At 41.3% G+C, this 15,665-nt stretch overlaps 1 protein-coding gene across 1 annotated transcript in view; it reads left to right on the top strand.

The window, feature by feature from the left end:
- LOC139723577 (uncharacterized) overlaps nt 1-12,605 on the top strand; it is a 40,360-nt gene extending 27,755 nt beyond the window's left edge. The window contains exon 7 of the mRNA XM_071634813.1: nt 11,759-12,605. Coding sequence (XP_071490914.1) covers nt 11,759-11,890 — 132 coding nt within the window. The 3' untranslated portion in view covers nt 11,891-12,605. The remainder of the gene's footprint in view (nt 1-11,758) is intronic.
- The last annotated feature ends 3,060 nt before the right edge of the window (nt 12,606-15,665 follow it).

Below are 15,665 nucleotides of genomic sequence, written 5' to 3'. Positions count from 1 at the left end.
TCCTGTGCAAAAATCTGAACCATTTTTTTTTACATAACTTCAATTAGAATATAAGTTGCATCTTTGTTGTTTTGCAACAACCTGGCAAGAAAGATTTAAGAAAGAAAGAGCTGGAAGTTGTTGCGTAGTTTTTATTAGGTGATTATACCGTCTGTCTTGTAATTTGTGTTTGTCATTGCCACCTATTTTACCATTTGGTGAAAATATTTGAATCTAAAATTCTATAAATTTTCATTACCGTTTTGAGAGAAAACTCTACCGTTCGGTTCGCTTGAGTTTGCAGCATTCTTTACTGTCAGTTTGAACCTGGTGATGAATTGCAGTCAAAGGAGAAAACTGTAGTCAAACAGATGCAAATTGTGAGCCAAATGGGTTGTAGAAAATCTCGCAACTTATGATCGCATCCGTTGCTGCAGTTCGTGGTGTTTATTGTCCCCGCCGAACGAGCTCGAGCAGGGGACTATGAAACGGGCTCCGTACGTGTGTGTGTCTGTGTGTCCGTGTGTCCGTCTGTCCGTGTGTATGTCCGTGTGTGATCAAAATCTTCAATTTGCTACTTCTCTGTCATTTATGAGCCAATTTTGATTCTGTTTGCTTTATATGATAGCACTACATGGGAGCTTTGAAACTTCTACACAGAATATCAGTTGTGACCTTTGACCTTGAACTTTGACCTATGTTGTACATTTTGCTACAAAATGTTATTCCTTCGCCATTTCTAACCCGATTTCGATTCTGTTTGCTTTATGTGATGGCACTACTTGAGGGTTTCAAAACTTCTTCACAGAATTTTGACCTTTGACTTCTTTGACCTTTGACCTTGATTTTTTGACCTGTATTATACATTTTGCTACAAAATGCTACTCCTTCGCCATTTCTAACTTGATTTCGATTCCGTTTGCTTTATGTGATGGCACTAGGTGAGGGCTTCAAAACTTCTACACAGAATTTTGACCTTTGACTTCTTTGACCTTTGACCTTGATTTTTTACCTATATTGTACATTTTGCTACTAAATGCTACTTCCGGCGGGGACATATATTACGCACCGCGTAATTTCTACTTTTCCTTGTATTATATTGTGATCATTATATTTTATTAATTATATCATATTATGTTATGTTATGTTATATTATTATATAGAAATGATTATGTATAAGCTAAGGTGCGGTAGAGGAGTGTTCAGAAAGATTAAAAGTTCAACCTACCATGAAGCCAAATATATCTGGGTTGACCCTCAGCAGCAACTATTCACAATCACAAGAAAAAAAGATGATCGCGATACATTTTTTTGTGTATATACGATAAATGCTCGTTTTGCGTTTTATCCTTGGTTTTTGACTTTATGTGTTTTCTTTCGCTTTGATTTTGTTTTGCATTTGTTTCTGTGTGATGCGTCGCGTTAATTTTCTTTTAAAACGAGAATACATACAGGGTTCTTCGTTAACGAGGAAATTGCTTGTTGAAAAGAGAGAGAAAAAAATCATTGGCTTGTGTTGCAATTAGATCATAGTTCTCTCTATTTTCCATTTACCTTGGGATTTATTTTGATCTCTGTTTTTAGACAATGCGGAAAACAGGCAGTAATTCATTAAGTTTCGCGGCATGTGTTCCGTATTGTTGGATTGTATAAGTTGGTTGGGGTCACGGATGTGTAATAACAGGGAGGTCTTACCTCCCTGGTAATATCAGTGGCGTCAGAATGCATACACACGATAGGAAGAAAAATCAAACAGAAAAAAAAAGTATATAGCCAAAAAAAAAAAAAAAGATACGTACAGGTGATGACAGTATATTATCTGTGGTATAAATACAGGGGAGAGGGGGAGGGTGAGAGGGGAAAGCAGACTATACTATTGCTGGATAGGATAAAGGAAACGCAGTCCTGTGGCGATTACCGCATGCCTCGGATTCGAGTGGAACATCCCTGCATATTGGCTGTTTGTTTGTTTGTTTGTTTGTTTGGCGTTTTTGTTTTTCATTGTGCAGTATGTGGTCTCAAAGTGGTAGCATTGAGATCTGCTTTACACTTTATGTTCCACCAGGTTATATATTTGCACACACACACACACGTATATATGTATGTATATATCATACATGTACACATGATACAGTGATATAAAAGAAAATTATGTATACATCATTGTCATACTTAGAAATTAATACTTCCTCTTTCATGATATACGGAATATTATGCATATGCTTTGCTGATGATTTATTATGAAGAACAAAAAAAAACAATAATAATTCAGAATCATCGAATTATTCACGTTATACTTTAATATCGACACGGAGAGTAACTTTCTTCCGTCTGTCATCATTCCTGTTTGTACTATAACCCAATTAGTCCCATAAACCATTTTTCTTCATCAGTTTGGTGTGGTATATATATATATATATATATGTGTGTTATTAAACTATTCATCGCTAGTGTGTCGTTTAAAAGGCGGAGTGAAAATAACTCATTTGAGCCAATACATGAGTTTCAGTAAACATTGGCAGTTGGGTTTCAGATGGGTGATGGGCAGCTTTTTCTCCCTTCGGATAGTTTTCTGTGCCAAAACTGGGACCGGAGGTGAGAAATACGCGGTTAAGAAGCTCATCAGGTATGAACCGATGACCAGCGCCTAAACATAGTGCTTGTAATAACTTCGTAGGTCATCTCTCACAGTATTCATCCGTAATTGGCATCTTGCGGTCATGGGGTATAATGCTACAGGTCACGAAATGTTGAGCAGCATTTACAGAAAGAAAAAACGTCAAAATGTAAAGATTGATAGACGTCCAATTCATATCATTTCAGGCGTTTTGAGTATGATACGTTGAGATAGTAGCAAGGATATAACCACGACCGTATTTATCCAGGGTAAACTTTTTCATATTGGCTGTGCTCCTATAGAGGACCCTGTCATATTACAACCCCTGCATTGCCAGGTTATCGACTTAAGACTTGGATTAAAACGAGGACTTGGGCAAGGGGACAAGATGCGCATACAGAGGTTGTGAGCAATGGGCAGGATTTGAACTCAAAGGACCTCGTGCCTGAATGTCCAGGGACTTATCTTTGTCACAGTAAAGTGGTTTCTTTCGCGGTGGTTTTATTTTCGCGCATTTCGCGCTTTGAGGTTGAACCGCGAATTTAACATCACGCGAAAATGTTTTGAACTCGTCGCTTGTACAACGCTATCATTACCGACCGCGAATTTAAACACACGCGAAAAAGCCCGCCCAATGGAAACCGCGAAAGTTTCTGTACGCGAAAGAAACCACTTTTACAGTATTTCATTTTATGTTTCTCTGAAAATACTCGGGGATAGTAGAGGATCGGGGGCAGTATGTCACTGTCTGAGACTAAATTCTATAGAGACTTATGAGAAGAAAAAACAGAAACTTCTGGTAAATATATACGTATATATTCCAAACGACATAATTTGGCGAACCAGGGATATGAGACTCGTGTAATGCTAACAAACCAATAGACTATTATATCCCTCTAAATCGATGGGGGTGGGGGAGGGGGTGGACAGGAGGTGTGTGTGTTCAAAGGTTTCCGAAACTGGTATTTTCTATTTCCGGGTATCTTTACCGCACCATGCATCCAGTTACTGCCGGAGTTGGCAAGCCTCGCGCTGTTTTGTTCAGAAATTCGAGGCATTCAGGGAATGAGGCAAAATGACAAGCTGTATATAGAGCGAGTAGGTTCCTGTTAATCGCACCGTTTTCGAGGGGGCCTTGGACTATTAAAAACTAGGTTGTTATTGGTTACGGCTGGCATGTGAAACCGGATTACGCCTGATATTGATGATGTTGAAACCAGTTATACGACATACACGTACTACCTTCTACCTAATTGTTATCATTACTTTCAATTACTATGATAACCATTGTCAGTAGTAATAACTGAGTGTATTTTGACATAATCGTTCCCTGTATCAGATGTAATGTCCATGCCTCCTACCGTGAAGAGACATAACGATTACGGGATGTCCATCCGTCTGTCCGACGTAGTCGCGATTTCGAGAAGACCGCGCGATATAATGTTCGTAGTAGCTGTCCCAAGTACGCTACATGATTATGCAGATGCATTGATGAGATTTCGGTCAAGGGTAAAAAATCACTGAACTTCGGCAAAAGACAATAGCATTTTCCAGCTGCAATAAGGAATGTCCAGTGGCGATGCAATGTGGCTTGAGGGGTAGACATAAAAGACAGTCATTTCCATGAAATCAAATGGTATAAGGTCCCTGTACTTTGGAAAGTCATTTCCATTCGTCATATCTGTTAGGATTGTCCCGTGGGGGTAGAGTTGGTGGACAGGGTAGCTCACTTCCTTTATACCTCCTTGGCAGAAGTATACATTTACAAGAGTTGTCATGGATCTGTTTGCGGTGACAGCGCAATCATTGTTAACTAAAAATTTTATTCTCAAGCCCGTACCTCAGCTAGGATTACCCTTCCGTAATGATAAATGGTTAGCAGCAAAGAAACAATGCAAGAGTTGATTGTCTGAAATAGGAAATGCGAGTGAAGGATTAAAAGTCCAGGTCAAAAGTTATCCAAATTTAGTTTAGTTTTCTTGTCAAAATTCTTAACAGGAGATTTCTTTTTGGGGAGGGGGAAAGGCAACCTTTAGGTTTGAATCTATATATCGTTTCGGAAGAAGTAACTTGGAAAAAAGTTCATTTGTGCACAGAGGATTAATGGTCAATCCTCGTTCCATGATCAAGATTTTCATCAGCTTCATCAAAATAGTATTAAAGTGTCAAACTGTCATGGCAGATTGATTATGATAAATGCCTGAGAGGTCGACTGTATATATTTGTGTACATCCTTGTCGACTGTGTGCCACAATCCCTTTTCTCTATTTATTTCACAGTAGGCCTTTCTTTTGCTACTTCCTTTATCTCATACTTCGACGAGTGTAAAATGTTAGTAGCTCGATCTGTTCATCTGATGAGCAGAATGTTACGGAGATTCGAATCAATCACACGTCCTGCTCGGGACTATATCTCTTACATTCGGCATTCCTACAATTTCTATATTCTTGTTCTTTTCTTCTCTTGATAATATACGTGATGGTCATTGATGGTGGTTGGGATTATAATGACGAGTATCATTTTCATTGTTAACGCATCAGTTTTGTCATGATAAATTTTGTTGTATTAGAGGCTCCACATTTCAAGGGGAGAGAAAAAAAAGTGTCTTGAATGTGTATGGATGATCCAACTCGTTGTCGTGCGAAATTCTTGATAGCCTTAACTCAATTTACTTATTTTCTCCTTTTGTTACGTGAGTCAATTGGTGTTGATTTCAACGGACATCTTCCCGCAAAGGGATTCCAGCAAAATGGCTAATCAATGCTATTAGCCGCACGCACTATTATGATTGATGACATGGCGGGTCACAAGCCTGTCTCCCGGGAAAATTATACGTCCTACAATATTAAGCGAGTAGCCTTTAGTAATCATACTCAGAGCTGCTTCTTGTCAGGATTAATTGCACGCGGTTTTTTTACTTTACTCAGCGCAGCGTAAGTTTCATCCCCTCCCCTTCCCTCTTCCCTGCGTCGACAAAATATTTCTTCATTTCCGTGAGAAAGGGCTACCCCTTTTACTTAGGCTGGTCCTTAAAACAGGGCATGGGGCATGGGGTATGGAGAGTTCGCGTGCGGTGCGTGAATCGCTCGCGTGCGCTGGATAAGCAGGCGTAATTAAAAGTCTGTGCCACGCGATTTGTCGGCGCCGCCATCGCGAGAACGCCCGGGCGTGGGCCTTGCCTTGACAATCGTGACCTGTTCCTCTGACTCGATTGTCGTGTTCATACGTCGTCAGCAGCCGTAGTCAGTCATTGCTCATTTGCTGCGTATATGACAGTACTAGACGGGAATTGGTCAGTCACAAGTTGGCAAATTTCCGCCTCTTAACCTTCCGGCGACCCTACCCTCCTGTCCCCTTTTCTTCCCGATCACGTTTTTATTTCGTCGGGGAAATTACCCATGAAAGGATCGCGTGCCGTGGCCGCGCTGCGAGCTGCACTTTTTGGCGTGATGTGATTCACGCGATAACCGTCGCCTTAGTCTCTGCCACCAGACATTCCGCGAATCATCATTACAAGCTCACATCATTAATAAGGATGCAGGACTGTTCGAGTAATCCGTGTGTGCATTACGCACGTGTGGGTGGATTATGCCTTCTTCGATCAGATCGGTCAGATTACCAGGGCAGCAGTTAGGGGGCGTTGTAGTCTGTTGGATTTGACAGGGGGATTCCCCCGTCGTACGAATACAGGCCATGCCAGACACGCAAGTTCTCGCTTGAGTCGCGCCACCTTTTGGCACTGCCAGTAAACGCACGTGCACTCGTTCTCTTCTTTCTCTGACTGACGAAGGTTTTGGTTTTGCTTTCGACTTTGGTAGATGGGTTGCATGAATACCCACATCTTTGTGTATGTGTTTATGTTCGCTTGTGTGTGTTTTCCCCCTGATTAAGAGTGACGCTGCCGTTGAAACGACACTTTAGGACATTAGGATTTTGCTCTTTTTTAGTATTACGTGAGATCATGGGAAAATGTATAATGTTATCAAAAGTACTGACAGTATTCATGAGTTTTGTTTTTCAGAATTATCGTATTACAAATACTAAAGAGCGGTGTGTCAGCATTGCTGAAATATGAGTCTCGACAGTGAGACTAGCCCATTTTGTTTAGTCTTGTCAGCCCTTGTGTTCCGTCACCACTCATTCTCTCTCATGACATGTTCTCACGTGCTACCATAGAAACAACAGTTTAAAAAGCAAACAAGAACAAAAACAAGGAAAACGACACGAAACAACACGTGCTGAGTCATTTCGCGTGCTTAGTGCCAAACCAACTATTTACACCAAGTGATACTCGCATGTGCAGCCCTGTCTGTCGTAAAAGAGGATTCCGCTGAATGTCGAAATTCGCAGTAACGTGTGATCCTGGCACAACCTTCCCATGTAATGCCCGAATGTGCTTATCATGACACACGCCAAATTGGTCTTGCTACATCCCCTTGGAGTCTTCATCCATATCGAATAAATGCTACCGTTTTATTTCAATTTTCAAATGTTTGAAAAAAGGAAACATTTTGCTCGAGTGATCACATTACCATGCAAGTTGAATAGCCCCACATATCTGTTCAGAGTAGGTCTCATTTGTCAGTGAGACATAGAATCATTTAATGTTCAAAGGGTCGTATTGATGATGAAATTCATCCAGGCATGTTACGCGGTCCTTTGCTCTGTCCTACCATGGAGCTACCGTCATTTTGGTAGCTCCATGGTCCTACGAGTTACATTAAATAAAGCGACACTATAGAATGATGTGAAGAGGCGGTCAATGACGTGTGCGACTGTTCGGTTTCGATTGTGTATTTTCAGTGAATCAGCACTAGATCCTTGGCCAGTATTTCCATCACAAGGTCACCCAAAAATTGCGATCGAAAATTTTCAACCAATTATTACCGACTCTGAATAAAGGCCATTCCTGTCTTCGTGATCGCGTTTGAAAGGTCCTTACCAACGCTTCCTCCCAGATAGACAGCGTCGAGAGGGCAGCGTCGTCGGTCAGGCAAAACCTCTCGTAAATACGGCAGTCATCATACTATTATTTCAGAGCCTGGCGCGAAGCCGGGGGAAATTAGCCGGGAATCGCGTCAATCGGAAGAAAATTCAGTAATTTCCCGAAGTGGCAGCAGAACTTCTCCGCCCTAATTCTGCTATTTTCCTGAGTGCTGATTGTATATGCCGAAGATAGATGGAGAGTAAAGAGAGTGAAGAAAAATGATGGACAAAAGATGAAAAATAAAAAACACAAAACTTTCAGGTCATTGCCACCGAACAGCGTTTGTAAGTCTGCCAAGCCGTTTCTATATTCAAAGTTCATGCGCTGAGTTCATCTGTCCTATGAATTTCCCGTACACAGTGATTAGAAACAGCCTATGTAACACAATGTAATGCGGCTGCTCGTTCATTAACCCGTAAATGCCAAACTGTCCATTAGCTCTTGTGGGCCCAAATGTAAGTGTGCCCTATACGAGCTCTCCCTGGTATTTCCAATTATTTTTTTCCTTTCCGTTAATGATACTATAACCATCAGGAAGCCGGGGCTCTGCCATTATCCTGCTGTAAGAATATGTACTCATTGCTAACAGATATGCAATGTGTTGAAGAATATTTAAATCTGCGATTTCATTACATGCCCCATGGATCCTTGTTGTCCCCGCCGAACGAGTTCGGGCAGGGGACTATGAAACGGGCTCCGTACGTGTGTGTGTCCGTCCGTCCGTGCGTCCGTCCGTGCGTCCGTCCGTGCGTCCGTCCGTGCGTCCGTCCGTGCGTCCGTGTGTGCGTCCGTGTGTGATCAAAATGTTCAATTTGCTACTTCTCTGTCATTTATGAGCCAATTTTGATTCTGTTTGCTTTATATGATAGCACTACATGGGAGCTTTAAAACTTCTACACAGAATTTCAGTTGTGACCTTTGACCTTGACCTTTGACCTATATTGTACATTTTGCTACAAAGTGCTACTCCTTCGCCGTTTCTAACCCGATTTCGATTCCGTTTGCTTTATGTGATGGCACTAGGTGAGGGCTTCAAAACTTCTACACAGAATTTTGACCTTTGACTTCTTTGACCTTTGACCTTGATTTTTGACCTATATTGTACATTTTGCTACAAAATGCTACTCCTTCGCCATTTCTAACCCGATTTCGATTCCGTTTGCTTTATGTGATGGCACTAGTTGAGGGCTTCAAAACTTCTACACAGAATTTTGACCTTTGACTTCTTTGACCTTTGACCTTGATTTTTGACCTATATTGTGCATTTTGCTACAAAATGCTACTCCTTCGCCATTTCTAACCCGATTTCGATTCCGTTTGCTTTATGTGATAGCACTAGGTGAGGGCTTCAAAACTTCTACACAGAATTTTGACCTTTGTCTTCTTTGACCTTTGACCTTGATTTTTGACCTATATTGTACATTGGCTACAAAATGCTACTCCTTCGCCATTTCTAACCCAATTTCGATTCCATTTGCTTTATGTGATGGCACTAGGTGAGGGCTTCAAAACTTCTACACAGAATTTTGACCTTTGACTTCTTTGACCTTTGACCTTGATTTTTTACCTATATTGCACATTTTGTTACAAAATGCTACTTCCGGCGGGGACATATATTACGCACCGCGTAATTTCTACTTTTCCTTGTTTTCAAATAAAAAACCTCCATGGTCATGGTTGTAGCATAATTCGGTATTCGACGTTGGCTATTTGTGTAATAGCAGATTAAACGTTCAAATGTCCAAAGATACCCCGTACCAAAATATATCCCTGTAGTTCACGCAACTTTTCCCCGTCTGAATTCAGATCGTGTATATATTCCCCATTTCTTTAGTCTTTGTGAGCAGAAAGGTTTAGCGATTACATTTTTGTGTACCAAATCCATACACACAAAAAGTCGATGGCGTCATAATTAGTTTGAAGTATGAAGGCAGCAAACTCTATAAGGGTGTAACGATTTTCAAGAAATCAGAGAGATGGCAAATCGACAAAATGCAAACTTAAAACGGAGGTGCAAGACTATGATTTACATGGTAGGGTCTTAAAGGGTATGGACGCTTGGACCCAAACACGCAAAATAAGCTAGTTTCCATGATTTTAGACATTTTTATTTTCTTCGTGAAATCGAGAAGATACTTATGAACTTTGACCAAAAATTGTCGGGAATCAACAGTGGGGTAGGGGATCATAGTGCCGTGCTGGAAAGAACACGGTGTCCCACAGCGTGTTAAAAATGTTTTCATGAATTACATGTGAAAACACTCGAATTTAACAGTGTGAAGATGATTTCACACTGTGGCGTTGGTGGTGGCATTGCTCAGTCGGTAGCGCGTCTGCCTCCAGATCCAAGGGTACCGGGTTCGATTCCCGAGTTTGACAGAGCAATGTCGTGTGTAAGCATTCTGTCCCCTACAATAAGAGGCAAAACACTCTGTCACTAGGGATAGGACGTTAAATAGAGGTCCAGTGTTTGAGTTAGCCGCGAACGTTAAAGAGCCCACGTCATTCATTCATCGCAAAGAGCAGGGTACCAACCTGGTATAGTGGTCTCCCTACACACCCGCACAAGAAAACCTGCGAATGATGCCGACCCCTCGTGGTTCGTCCCAGGTGACTAGCAGTAGTCAGTAAATGGTATCAACCAGGCAAATTGCGCCGTACACTTGAATGAATGACTGTTGTGTGGTTTTTCACCGTATTCACATGGTATGTTCTATTTCACACTGAATTGATGATTCACAACGTGTTCACAATGTTAAAACGTTCGAATGTAACTATGTGAAGAGAAGCCTCATTGCATTTCACATTGTGTTTCACATTGCGGGACACTTTTCTTTCCAGCGGGGTATGTAGGCCTATAATGTAGTGGTGGTGCCTCCCACGGGGACCCTGGGGCAGGGTCCAAATACCCCAAATCGGCTAATTTTCTTTTCTTTTTCCATTCATCTTGTCAGCAGGTGACAAGATTTTGACCACATTTGGCAGAAGTAATTAATTGGGGGGGAGAGGCGTAAGTACCGTTCTAAATGCGTTCAAAATAATGCGTTTATTCAGAAATTGTGATAGTGTGAACAGAAATAGCGCGTTATTCTACAATATTTGGGTCGTGATCTTGTGCGATTTTTGTGCAAAAGCACGCGAAGCTGTACAGAGTGAACGGTGACCGGAAAAAAATAATTACATATCCCACAATGTACTGCGCATGTCGTTCCTTCCTATTTTTACTAGCTGTGACGTGCCGTGGTGTATTGAATTGGTATTGTGGTGTAGTAAGCATACCATTACTTATGTACATGCGTAGGTCAGCTTTTCGCAAGTAATTGCGACCCTTATCGGGACCCAGATTTCGAAATTTGTACAATACGAACGTACGGGTGTTGCCCCCCAGGGGTCCCCAGAGCGTAGCCAAAACCCCAAATTATGTTGTTGCCCACGGGGCCTCCAGCAATCACCGAATCTCAAGATTGGATTTTGGTGTACATTTGTAGAAGTCCACTTGCTTTGTTTTGTGTGTGTCTTCCCTCGTAGCACTTGTTGCATCTTGATTTTGGATCTATTAAGAACGTCCCATTGAACGTCAATTTGCACAGATCAGTTTGAAGTGCAACCAAACAAGATTCAGTGATATTGGATTATTAAAGAATACTCAACTACTTTGGTTGGTATCATTGATGTACCCTTTGATTATTTTTTTCCCGTCAAAATGATTGTGTTGAGTGCGTTTGGATACTTGTGGATAAAGTGATTGTAAATATGCGAAGTTATGTGGAAAAATAAAGTACCTCAGATGAGGAAAATAGAAAAAAAAATCTGCTCAGATATCCACGGGGATTCCATTTCCAAAGAAAAGATGTGTTTTGGATATGTTCAATGCGATATGGGTTTCCACTGTTCAGATACGTTCAGTGAATCAACCGCACTGAGCACATGTGTAATTGTAACTTTGGTCTGTGGCGTAGCGGTCCCGGACAAGCCCCCAATTTTGGTTTTCTTTGTTGTGGCAACTTTGTGTGAAAATTTCGGTACCTATAAGCGTGCTGTCTTTAGGGTGCACATATTCCAGTCTACTCTCCATGCATTTTAACTGATAAATCCTATTCCCTCCTGAATCACGCGACATACGTTATTTGCACGGAAATTACCTTTGCTTTTGTTCTCATTCTCTTTTTCTGCAGCACGCCTTGCCCATTCTGGAGGTTCGCAACATCGAGGGATACGGAGCCCGCTGGTCACCCGACGGAAGGGAGTTCCGTGGCTTCCTGGAACCGCCAATGGTGGCTGGATGGGAAACCGGATACAGGCATTAATAATGGCAATTCCTTTTGGCATCCACTTCATCTGTTTTCTTGCCCTTGTTGCCGTTTTCATTGACGCGTCGAGGAATATCATAAATGTCAAGATCATCTCAATCTCATAAATGTCAAGATCACGAGCAATTTGGCGTTCTGTTATCCGAGGGTATTCTTTTTCGACACTGTGTCATGTGTTCTACCTGCTGCCTGTCCAACGCAATATATGTTGCCTTAAGGGAGAGGCTATATTTCCTGTGGTACATTAATCCTTGCCAGATATAATTTCTTTTGCATTCGTTTGTATGGTTTACATTTTTTCAACAAAAAAAAGAAGGCATAACGATAAGAGAGTATGTACGTCACATATACGTGCATACATGTAGAAAAGAATACAAAAGAACATGTAGCAACAGAAGTGAGATAAGTCTCTGTTCAGAACCGCTGGACCACAAACTCACTAACCCCTTTGGTTGAAAAGGTAACGACAATCTGAAGAGCAGTCTTCACGTTACAGGGATTAAAGTTTGTTTTGTAATCAATTTCACGGTAGTTATCTAAAGCCGCGCGCTTCGTGTAACGATAAAAAACTCTGTATTTTACTGCCTGCATTAAACAGCAGTATGCACTGTATTTACCTAATTTAAACATACCTGTAACTGAAATACCGTCCTTTATTTTGTTCTAGGAAAGGTCTGACATATTGACAATACGTGAGAATATAAAGGCAAAATTGAACGCGTTATATATATATATATATATATATGTATATATGTTTATTCATGTATATACATAACTAGTTTCAGTTTGTTTCGTTTTCCGTTTGGTGAATCAGTTGTGTATGGATTGTGCTTATATTGCTGAATAGTTATCTTTTTGTTATTTATGATAAGCGCGTCTCTAACGAGCCACCCATTTCAACTGAAGTGGCATGACAAGAAAGCTGGCATGCAAATTGTTTTTTTGTTCCTGCCGTTTACTTGTCTCGATGTCTTGTTGTTCGAAGCACTGTGACACGTAAATCATCTGCAAAGCATTAGATTAACTCTTGTTGTTTGACAGAAAAGAAGCAACAGTGATCAGTGATTACCAAGTAACACTTAATATCTGAAATACTCTTGTGTAATCCATATCATAGACGACGTTTTCGGCTGCTTAAAAGTTGAATTTGTCATTTAAGTACACTGTCTTTCTTGTTTACGTGCATTATGATTTATCAATGTTAAGTGTCTAGCCAAGCAATTCAGCCTCAAAGATAAAATAAAGTTTTGGTACCTCTAAAGTTTCCCTGAGTTTCTTTGACCCCGTTTACAGTGCGGGGCCGGGCTCGGCCTCAATTGCGCGGCCGAGCCCCGCAATTTTGTCCGTTTACACTGCTGGGCTCGGCCGCGCTTTTGATTCAAACCTTTCAATATTTTGTCGTAGTGGCGCTCTGCATGTAAACGAACGCAGTTTGGTATTGTCTGGTTTTCAGACCCTTTGCCAACTGAATTCCGTGGCGACGAAGTCGCCGTTCGGGCAAAGGCCTTTGCCGAAGGAAAAAATCCTTTGCAGGACAAAACCACCTTAAACTATACTAGTTTTCGACGTTGAGGGGGTTAATATCCTGAATAGCGAAATAGTACAGACAGAGGGTTTGGAAGCCAGACTAGAATTGGCTGCGCATTTGGCCCAGTTTGCGTTTACACTGACAAAAGGCCGGGCTCGGCCGCGGCCGAGACCACACTGTAAAAACATCGGTGTTAGATTTAACACCACGGGTGTTAAATCTAACGCCGATCAAACTTCAATAAAGGACCACACCCACAGGTGTTAAAAATGCACTGTGATGGTGTTGAAAAGTGTTCACCTGACACTTCGTGGTGTTAATTTGACACTGTACCTGGTGTTATTTTGACACTGTACTGGTGTTAATTCAAAAATGACACCACATGGTGTTGATTTGATATTTGCTGGTGTTAATATCAATGGTTTAACACCCGTCCAGCTTCAATAAGGGACCACACCAGCTGGTGTTACTTTGGTGTAAATTTATTTTCACATTTTTTCAAAAATCTAGTATTTTAATGTAAAATTCTTGATCGTCTTGTTTAAATAAAAAATCAACAAGAAGTGCAGTTACTAAGAAACTCTTCAAAAAACAGTTTAAAATTTTGAAATGACACCCATAGGTGTTAATTTAACACCATAAATGAGCACCGAAAATTTAAAACCAGCTCGGTGTTCACTATTTAACACCGGACTTTTTGCAGTGCACCTCCAGAGCGTGGCCAAATGCGAGGCCAATTTTGGCCTCGCATTTGGCCTTTTGCACGTTTACACTGAAATGAAGGTGGGCTGGGCCGCGGCCGAGCCGCGGCCGAGCCTGGCACTGTAAACGGGGTCCTTGTCTTAGTTTGTGTTTCAGGTTAAAGTACCTTTCATATAACTAACACTGTGAGACTTACTCTCCCCAAAGTGCTCTCATGTCTTAGTAATCATGCAATAATGGTTTCGTACAATACGTGTATGTTGATTGTCGTGGTACCACGTCGAGTCAAACTAACGGCTCGTTCGAATTTTTCAGAGCCCGCTCTGCTCTGGTTTATATTATCTTTAATTGAATATCATAGATCGATGAGGAATGGACGAAGAAACAACTCAAAGCTTCCAAGTAAAACGTAACCACACAATAAAACTCTGCCACCACTTGCAAAGCCAGCGGGACCATTTTACTGCCGGCGATGCGATCCTTTGATGGCATACGCAGAAAAGATTGCAAACGTAGACAATTGCGGAATTAACTGACTCTTTGCGATTTGTTGAATACCCCACCTTGCACTGCTGGGTCGCGTAAGACCTCCCCGCGCATCTAGCGGGGAAATTCCCAATGGTTCTAGCCGAAATCTCAGACATCGTAGACTCAAATCGCTGAAAACGATGAGCCAGGGTTTTCAAAGCGTATTGACGCCCCGTAAAGGAAGCAAGCAAGCGAGCGAGAAAAACAAAACAAAACAAAACGTAGGTGATAATGGAATAGGTCATTCTAATTTACGGGGTCACGTACATTCTGCCAGAGTTCATGGGGTTGCCAACACGTCAACCAACAGTCCGGGTGAACCAACTCCATGTTCGTGACTTTTGCGTTTCCTCGCTGATTTTTAGCAGGACTTTATCCTCGATGGAATGTGCTCTGCCCTCCGCAACCCCGCAATTTGTCTGACAGTTTAAAAGTGCTGGAGATGAAATGTGCGATCAATCAGCGATGTCGACAATGGAAGGTAATTTCCTTCCACAATAGTTACAACCTTCAAACCTAACGGAAGGATTCATCAAACCAACTTGAAAGTTATCGCAATGTTTCTTGCCAAAATGTAATCTGTTACACAGTTGCGAGTAAGGACATGCGAAGATCTGAAGCAGTAAGATCAAGTGAACACAATGATTTCTGCAACACTACCGGTCTTTCCTATATGAATATAAACCCGATGCCCAATGCTTTCTATTGTATATCACTTTATTGAATGAAGTTTATAGTGCGATGTAAACGAATGAACCACTTTTGATAAGCATATATGTCATTCTTTGTTTAAGCTTTGGTAATGAAACAATGGAACATCTTGATAAGGACGAAAAAACGGAGTCTATAAATATAATACAGGAAGAACAACCACTCGATGTCATTCGTTTAGGTGAGTTTAGATTGTGGCCAGAAGGAAGTATAAATCCAGTGGGATTGAGGGGAAGGAACCGATCCATGTTATGAACGATTTTGCAAGTGATTTACGTGACGAGTTCAGGAAAATAGTTTGAA

The sequence above is a fragment of the Diadema antillarum genome, unplaced genomic scaffold (assembly GCF_040938485.1).
Source record: "Diadema antillarum isolate AM-2024a unplaced genomic scaffold, OU_Dant_1.0 scf00000193, whole genome shotgun sequence".
Taxonomy (NCBI): domain Eukaryota; kingdom Metazoa; phylum Echinodermata; class Echinoidea; order Diadematoida; family Diadematidae; genus Diadema; species Diadema antillarum.
The sequence above is the reverse complement of the archived record's forward strand: the minus strand, read 5'-3'. Positions and strand labels throughout refer to the sequence as shown.